The 8,913-nt window shown below is 58.0% G+C and overlaps 1 protein-coding gene across 1 annotated transcript in view; it reads left to right on the forward strand.

Annotated features, from left to right (window-relative positions):
- Positions 1 to 3,423: 3,423 nt before the first annotated feature.
- MTCL1 (microtubule crosslinking factor 1) overlaps positions 3,424 to 8,913 on the forward strand; it is a 126,706-nt gene continuing 121,216 nt past the window's right edge. The window contains exon 1 of the mRNA XM_012648378.1: positions 3,424 to 4,482. Coding sequence (XP_012503832.1) covers positions 3,424 to 4,482 — 1,059 coding nt within the window. The remainder of the gene's footprint in view (positions 4,483 to 8,913) is intronic.

An 8,913-nucleotide genomic window follows, 5' to 3' on the forward strand; every position in this document is an offset into this window, starting at 1 on the left:
CACTGCTCTTTGACAAAGGGGTCACCAACACAGCCACACAAACATTACTTATCACACCAGTGCTGCCTGCAGTGCCCCAGGCCTGTACTTAGGCCTCTGCGGAAGAATGAGGACAGGGGACTCGGGAGCACGGTGCCAGTATTGGCAACGCAGGGACTGGCACCGAGGTGGTGGAGGAATCGAGGTGGAACTGCGGACAGGAAGCAGCACAGGTCTGCAAGCACAGGAGCCACCACCACCCGTGACTGCAAGGCGATGGAGGGCAAGAAGTTACCAGTGGGAGTGCCCATCCGGCCAGAGCTGCCGCCTCAGAAACCCACCCCACGAAGCAGACGGGGCCACTGCTGGAGAAGCCACCCGAGGCAGTGAGAGAGAGAGGGAGGAAGAAATACCCTGGTCTCTCCCTTCCTGGCCCCCTCCAACCTCCTGACAGCTGGAGCCTGGAAAGCCATCCTTTAGGGGCTGTTCCTCAGCCACACAGCGCAGAGTAGCTGAAGGGCAAGGACTGCCTTTGAGGGCAAGCAGACCAAAACAGGCACACCCACACTGGGTTTTGTCATTTTACAGAACAAGCACTTTAAGCCTCCTTCAAACAGTAAATCCCCTAATGCCTTTAGACTAATGTGATTTGACAAAAAAAATAAATTTTTAAATCACACGTGACTTTAAAAACACCTATTATGCAAGCAGATATCTCTTTAGACCTGTAATTCACTGAATATTGGAAAACAAAGAAAGCATTATTGGCTAGATGAATTGGCTCATTAAACTGTAATCCCAGCTGCTTGGGAGGCTGAGGCAGAAGGATCACTGAGGAGTGGGAATCCAGCCTGGGCAATATAGCCAGACCCCACCTCTGAAAAATAAATTAAGAAAAACGATAGCAGGCATTATTGAGCACTTCCTTGCCAAGAGCCAGTAGCCACATCATGCCAGGCTAATAACAAGGGATAAGGAGGATGCATTTTGGTCGACTTATTACCTGAAGGAAAGGGAAGCCGGCTACAAATTGTATGGTCATCTGGATAATGTCTTTGTAAGACTAACTTGCTAGAACAATTCTGGGGCAGTCTTTTGCTTGAGTGTATGTGGTATGAGGAGCCGACAAGCTTGCGTTAAGAGTACTGGCCATATTCTTCAGGAACGTGAGGGTGTTGGAGACTTCTGGGTCCCTGGAGGTAGCTGGAGGCAGAAGTCCTGGACCCGGGCTGGCAGTCACTTGGACTCTGGGTGCCGAGAGCAGCCACCTTCCGATGGGAGAGTCGGAGCGCCCTCTAGAGGACGCCGGGCGGGCGGGCGTGGCGGCGGGACCCTGCCCCGCCTCTGCGGTGTCGCCGCCCACGGCCGCCACCGGCCGCCGGTGTCCTTCTCCGAACGCTCGATGAGAAACGGCGGAGGTCCTCCTAGACGCTCACGGAAGCAGAGCCAGTGCAGACGACGTCCGTGCGCGCCGTCTCGCAGTCGGAGGGAGCCCGAGACCACCCCGAGACGAGCCAGGGCGGCGCCGGCGAGGTCTCGGCGCCCGCGGAGCGCCGCGGGCGAGGCGGGAGGTCTTCCGGGACGCGGCTCTCCTCGCTTACAGGCTGAAAAAGAATCAGTTCCTCCTGTATTTTTTCTGGGTGGGGTACATCTGCGGTGAAGACCGCAGACTTGGGAGTCTATTCTCCCCTTATTTTTGCGAGTCCGCGCCCTTCCCCACAGGCGCTGCGCGGCCCCTCGGCCTGCTCCCCGCCCGCCGCCGCGGGTCTTCTGAGCGAATCACGCCAGTCGCGCCAGCGTCCTCCAGCGGCTCGCCCGGCCTCCGGGGGATGTGCAAATGCCCGGGCAGGCTGTTTGGTGCCACCGCGCTCCGGCTTCGTCGCTAAACCCCACCCTGCCCCTCCTCGCCCGGCCCCTCTCGCCGCGCCCTGGTGCGTCCCGGGCGCTCCCCCACCAGACCGAGCGGTGCTTCAGGAAACTGCCACCCCCAGCTGGGCTAAGTGCCCCCAGCACCGAGGAGCCACTGTCTGCCCTCTGGCCCTGCAGCGCCCGGCCGGGCACAGCTGGCCCCTACTCCTTTGGGTGCTGCCCAACATCCAACGCCCGGGACATGAACGCCCAGTGACCTGAGAACGCGCTTTACGGTTTACACGGTGTAAACTGCTCATTTAGTCCTCACACGCACTCGGTGGCGGTATTTTCTAATTAGACAGGTGAGGGGACGGGGGTTCAAGAAGGTCAAGTGCTTGCCGCGTTAGACTCCAGCGGCGGAGCCGGGACTCAAGCCCCGGTCCCCGAGCGGAAAGCACGCGGGACAGTCCCGCAGACCTGGGCTTAAGCCGGCTCCCCGGGCGAGCTTGCTCCTCCCTGCGCCTGTGTCCTCATCCTCAAAGAGCACAGCAGCTCCAATTCAGGATCGTTGCGCGGTTTAAGTAAACAATGCCTATCGAGTGAGTCTGTCTGGCTGCCTGGCTCGTCACCGAACTATAAACGCGAGTCCCTTTCTGCCCAAGCTCGGCCGGCTCCCGAGGCCGCGGGGGTGCCAACTGTGGAGCGCGTTTTGACGCGATAGCTGCGCCGGGGACCAGCAATCCTTAAAGGAGCGCGGGCACTAGGGCGACAGCCTGGAGAGGACAGCGGGGGAGGGAGCCGAGGGCCCTGTGGGGGGCGCCGGTCAGCCGAGGGAGAGCTGGCGCGCCACGGCGCACGCCGCAGAGGGCCCAACCACACCTCCCGGGCCTCGGTCTCCCCCCAGTGGCCGGTGCCTGCCCTTCCCCCACTTCCCCTGCGCGTCTTCCCTCCCTCCTTTCCCTCGGCAGTGTCTCCAGAGCCTCTAAGCCCACCGAGGGTCCCGGGGCGGCCGGGGCGCGCGGGCACAGCCGGCGCCGGGGCCCCCCGGGAGCTCAGGCCACGCCCTTCTGCCCCCCTCCCCGCGCTCCCCGCCTGCCCTCCCTCCTGGCCCCCGCCCGGCGCCGGCTGGCGGGAGGCGGGGCATGCGCACCGGGCGGCGGGCTCCGGGCGCGGGGCGGCGGTGGAGCGCGCGTGCAGTTTCCTCCGCCGGGAGCGGCGGGGGCGGGCGCGGGCCGGAGCGGGCGGGCGGGGAGCAGGACGCGGGAGCCGGGCGCGCGCCGCTAGCGCCGCCGCCGGACGAGTGACCGCGAGTCCGGAGCGCCGCGTCCAGGGGATGCGAGCGGCCGGGAGCCGCGGCGCTGCTGTGCCCGAAGAACTCAAGCGGCGGTGATCTCAGCCGGGGAGAGCGCGGCGGCGGCGAGCCCCACGGGAATCCTCAAGGCCGGGGTGCGGGGAGGGGGGACGGCGAGAGCGCGGGGCACAGACCGGGCGGGGCTGGGGGACAGTGATGAGCGAGCGCGCGGGGAGGCTGCACGCCGCCGCCGCCCGGAGCATCTGCCGCCCGAGCTGCTGCTGGCGGCCCCGGCCCCGGCCATGGAGACACTGAACGGCCCCGCGAGCGGCGGCGCCCCGGACACGAAGCCGCAGCCGCCCGGCCAGCACCACCGCCACCACCACCTCCACCCGCTGGCTGAGAGGCGGCGGCTGCACCGCGCACCCTCGCCCGCCAGACCCTTCCTCAAGGACCTGCACGCCCGGCCCGCCGCGCCCGGTCCGGCCCCGGCCGGCCCGTCCTCCGGCCGAGCCCCGGCGCCCGCCGCACCGCGCTCGCCCAACCTCGCGGGCAAGGCGCCGCCCTCGCCGGGGCCCCCGGCCGCGCCCGGCCGCCTCTCCCGGCGTAGCGGCGGCGTCCCCGGCACGAAGGACAAACCACCGCCGGGCGCCGGGGCCAGGGCAGCGGGCGGCGCCAAGGCTGCCTTGGGAACCAGGAGGGTGGCGCGCGCGGCGCCCGCTGAGCCGCTGCCCCGGGCGGGGAAGTCTCCCGGGGCGGAGCCGCTGCCCGCCGCTGCCAAGGGCCGCAAAGCCAAGCGCGGCTCCGGGGCGGCCCCCGCGCGCACCGTTGGCCCCACGGCCTCGGCCGCCCGGATCCCCGCCGTGACCCTCGCCGTGACCTCGGCAGCCGGCTCCCCGGCCCGAGGCTCGCGCATCAGCCACACGGACAGTAGCTCCGACCTCTCCGACTGCCCCTCCGAACCCCTGTCGGACGAGCAGCGCCTGCTTCCAGCAGCCAGCAGCGACGCCGAGTCCGGCACGGGCTCCAGCGACCGAGAACCCCCGCGGGGAGCGCCCACGCCGAGCCCCGCAGCCCGGGGGGCGCCGCCGGGTAGCCCCGAGCCCCCGGCGCTCCTCGCCGTGCCCCCAGCCGCCGGCGCTTGTCTCGGGGGCCGGAGCAGCCCGGGCGGGGTTTCCGCGGGGTCCCCGGGGCCAGGCTCAGCGGAGGATGCCCGGGGCCGCGGGCCGCCCGAGCGACCGGTTCCCGGGACCCCCAAGGAGCCCAGCCCGGGCGAGCAGCCGCGGCTTGTACCGGCGGTGGAGGAAGAGGAGCTGCTGCGGGAGATGGAGGAGCTGCGCTCGGAGAACGACTATCTCAAGGTGAGCCGCGGGCTGCAGCAGTTGTCCCGGAGGGTCTGGCCGTGGCCGGGGACCGCCAGCTCCGCGTTCTGGGGCCTGACGTGCCCTCTTTCTGCCCGGCACTTGACTGCCCCCGCACTCTTCAGGCATTGGGAATTTAAGCCAAAACTTCTGGAAGGAGCAGCAAGACTGTGGGTGCCTGCCTGTTCCTAGCCCACTTGGCTTCTCTTGCGTACAGAAGTCTTGCTTCTCTTGGCTGATGCCTTTTGCTTTCGTTGACCTGTTGAGGGAGAGGTGGCTGTAATCGTTTTGGATACGTCAGTGACTCTTCTCTCCCCGGCTCAGTACATGCCCAGCCTCATCTGTGCGAGCGGGTTGTCCCTCGCCTGGGAGCTCTAGCCCAGCCACGTGCGGCTGTGTGTCTGTCCAGGAAAGTGCCATGGGTGGCCCAGGCTTCCGGGCGACAGCCGCTGCACCTGCACTTACCGAAAGAGCTAGGGGCTCTCTGTCTCCTCCGGGCTTCGACAGCACGGGGGGTGGGGGCGCCCTTTGCGGTGATAAGCCCTAAGTTCAGCAGGGGTCCTTTGAATGTGGCCTGGGTTGAGGGACAGCAGTGATGGCCGGTCTTTTGTAAGCGTCCAGGAGCCAGTTTTTCAGTGTCAGGAGAGGCCACGCGGGCACTGTCTAAGGAATCGCAGCCTCTGCCGCACCGTCTCGGAGTCTGTTCCCGCAGGGCCTGCCAGCAGTGGCCTCTTAGTCTTGTTAGCATTGGGGTGCTTAATCCGACTCCATCTTTTCCCCAAGGAGGGGGCTGGCGCTGCAGAAAAGAGGGTTTAGACAACGCTGGGGGAGGGGTCGAGACAGTCAGGGGACTTGAGAAAAAAGAAAGGGGGATCGTATTGATGGCAGCTGTTTTTTTTATCATGATCCTCAGGTTAGTAACTCCAGTGGTATAAATCCATTCTTGTATCTGTTGAGATCTTAATCTGTATCCTCCCAAACCAGTGGGGTGACCCTGCTTTATCAGTGGGTTATGGGATTTGAGCTGTTTTCTCAGCAAATGATGAAACTACTCCATTGAAGCCCTGTAAAGGCCAGTGGGACCAGGGGTTGGGTTTTTAAGGTGAATGGTGGTGAAGCGTGCAGTTCAAACTGGAACCAGAGCACGTTAGCTGTGGGGTAGTCGTAAAGCCTAAACCTCTTACCAGGAGCTGGTCCAGCCAGTTGAGCCCAGGAGTTATTTTATCTTGTGCAAAGAGGTAGCAATGAGGCAGAGAAAGGGAGGTGATAAAAGAGAGCGGATTGGGGCTGGAGTGAGATGTTTCACATAGTACGTCTGCTTTTGTCACCTACTCTTACATAACAGACAGCAGAAGGAATGCAAAGGTGTAGAAGAGAAAGGGTAGCTGTGCTGTGTGCGGCTCCAAATGTAAGCTCCCTGAGGGAGAGAAAGACAATCTTGTTCGGCTTTTGTGGCCCCGGTTTTTAGCATAATCTCTGACCTAAGGTGTTTCTGATCGAGTGGTGTTTATCCAAATAACTGCTGTGCAACAGAAAATTGAGTTTCTTTTAATGAAAGATGTTTCTCATTACATCTGAGATCTTACGTGAGGCAGTCCCACACCATTCCAGAGTTCATTCTTGGCTGACTGGTTGTTTGCTTCATCTTTTCACATTGTTAGATTCTCAGGGAGTGAAATTGGTGTCCGACCCTGGGGTCTGAGCTGGTGTATTTGGCATTTCAGTGCATCTTCACAACATAGGCTGTTATTGTTGTGATAATTATCGGAAGTCCAATTTCACAGGCACATGCTGAGAACCAAAAAACATACATGACTTGCCCGAGGTCACACGGCTGATAAGTGGAGCCACTTCTATTTTCCCTGCCCTCAGAGCCTCTGCCCCTTTCCCTGCGCCAGGCTGTGCCCTGTTTCCAGCAAGGCTGCTTGCTCAGAGCACACTGCTTCAGGCTTGTTTTATTAGCTAAAAATGTTCCCAGTGTTCAGTTTTCCTAGGGGACCTCTGTTTTGTTTTCAGGTGAAAGGGCCACAGTGAACACCTCTCCACTAGCCTGTGTGCGAATGGTCGTATAGCTCCCACTGGCAATGTTCAATTTGTGGGAAATTTCAGTTGCCATTTCCCGTGATAAAAGTGACCCCCCCATCCATCTACTATTCCTGAGTTCACCCCCAGCCCTTCCTCTGGCAGCAGGAGAGAGCAGGGCCCGGAGGAGGTCTGAAGGAGGTAGCAGACCAGAAGATTGCGTATGTGTGTGAGAGGTACATGCTTGGTCACTTGAAAGCTTAAATTACAGTAGTTCAACTGGGGACAGAAACACAGGCATCTAGTGGACTTTTCCGCAGGACTTTGAGCCTGTCCACTTGTGCAGAATTGGGCTCGGAGCATCAGCGACCCCATGGGGCAGAGACAGTAGTCATGCCTTTGCACTTGGTGTTTAGAGTATGCGCATTATAAATCAAAACTTCTCTTGTCATTGCTGTTGTTCAGGGGTACTTTTCTGAGATGGTAGATGAAAGTACATCCTTGACCTGCTGCTTTCTCAGGGGATGCCTCACAGAACTCTCACAAGTAGATACAGCATCTCTCTATTCCAGTGTTCTGTCTTCTAACAAGAAGAGACTCAGCCCAGAAATTTTACTTGGATATATTCCGGAAGATTGTGACCACATAAAGTATTGCATTCTTTCCCGAGTAAGTGCTGTCAACATTGCTGTTACAAGACTGTCACAGTTTCTGAGCTAGAATGACCAAAGCCTAACTGAACAGAAAAATAAGACCAGCAAAACCATAGGAGGATGTCTTATTGATCAGGAAATTTTAGTGGACTTCTCTTTGTTTTTAGCCGGACTGCGGTATTTTTTGAAATCGCAAATGTCAACAGAGAAGTGCACGCATTCCTTTGTGCCGTGCGGAGCGAATTCGGCCTTCCCTGAGTCTGCCTTCTGTTCCTTCTCCACCTTCAGCAGAGGGCACCAGGGTGACTAGGTGAAAAATGTAAAATGACTCCATCCCTGTCGTTGGCTTTTGCATGAAAACACAGATAGAAAAGCACTCTTTTTTGTCCTTTGACCTCTGATGAAAGCAAATATATTTGGAAGTATTGAGGAGTTAAGGTGAGTGGCTGAGTGCCAAAGGCCTTCACTTCTTTCTCAAATAAAACCCAGGCACGTTTCTTAATGCTGAGGACTTCAGCATGCTGTGTGTGTCTTCCCTGCCAGGCGTCCAGCACTGTGTTTTGCTCGAGTGCTCTGAGACAATCAGACAAGCTGGAGTGCTCATCGTCAACATATTAATTATGTCCTCTGTTTCCGCAGGCTTTTCAGAAGGATTTAATCATTTTGAGTTTATTGGCCTATTGTGAAAAATGCTTTTTGCATTCCCACGCCACTCTTCCTTCACCCCCAAATGGTGTTCTCTCCTATGCTGATCTCTTGCAGGGTAGATGAGCATTGGGGTGGGAAGGGCTGTTTCTTTTTGCTCTAGTTTTTCATTTATTTCATAAGAATTATTTTTGGTTAAAAGAAAACAAGTCAGTGCTAGCTACAAGGGCAGATAAAATTGGCTTCCTGGGTTGGAATGATTTGCTAAGGGAGATATCGAGGTTTGGTTTTATAGGCTGCAGTGTCTCCTGGCTGATCCAGCTTACTGTCCTCTCTCACTGGAGGTGGATTTTGAGTTTCAAGCTCTGACCTGGTTTGTTACGTTTGCTGCCCGGATGCCAGGTGCTCAGCGTGGCCTGGAGGGGGACGCTCCAAGGTGGGTGTCAACAGTTCTCAGCAGCTGAAGTGTTTCGGCTGCTCCTTCTCTGACGCACCTCCTTCTTTTCCATTTGGGTTTTTGATAGTACTCCCTATTTTTCCCTGACTTTCTGCTTTCCACACCCCGTCCTTATTCCGCCAGTGAAAGAGCAGCTGTAATAGTCTTAGGTGGCAGGCCGATGCGGAGGAGGGCTACCAGCCCATCAGCTGCTGGCTGAACTGTCGCTTGGTACACAATGGAAGCAGCCCCTGCGCCTCCTGAGCTCCAGCTGGAACTCTAGGAGAACACTGCCATTGTCCAGAGGGAAATGAGGTGGATTATTCCTGTATTACAAAAGACAATAGTTTCTGTCTGCAACTCCCAGAAGATGGAATTATTGCAGCAGTAACCAGATGACTGCTGCTGTGGTCCAAATTGGGTCTATTTATAGAGGAGTTAGTAAAATAGAAATAGTTATTGATTTCAGGTTGTTTAAAAAGAGATTAAGATTTGAATACAGTGATCGGTATGATCAAGAGTTTTCATTACTTATACTAAGAAATCATGGATTTGGGTTTTATTATAAATTTGTGGATAAAACTATCCTCTAGAAGTTTTCATTGAAACATTTAATCTCGGTTTATTCTAGTGTATGCATGGTACCTCATTAGTCCTCTAATTTTATACAAATAT

This window comes from Propithecus coquereli, unplaced genomic scaffold (genome assembly GCF_000956105.1).
Source record: "Propithecus coquereli isolate 6110/MARCELLA unplaced genomic scaffold, Pcoq_1.0 Scaffold283, whole genome shotgun sequence".
Lineage (NCBI taxonomy): Eukaryota > Metazoa > Chordata > Mammalia > Primates > Indriidae > Propithecus > Propithecus coquereli.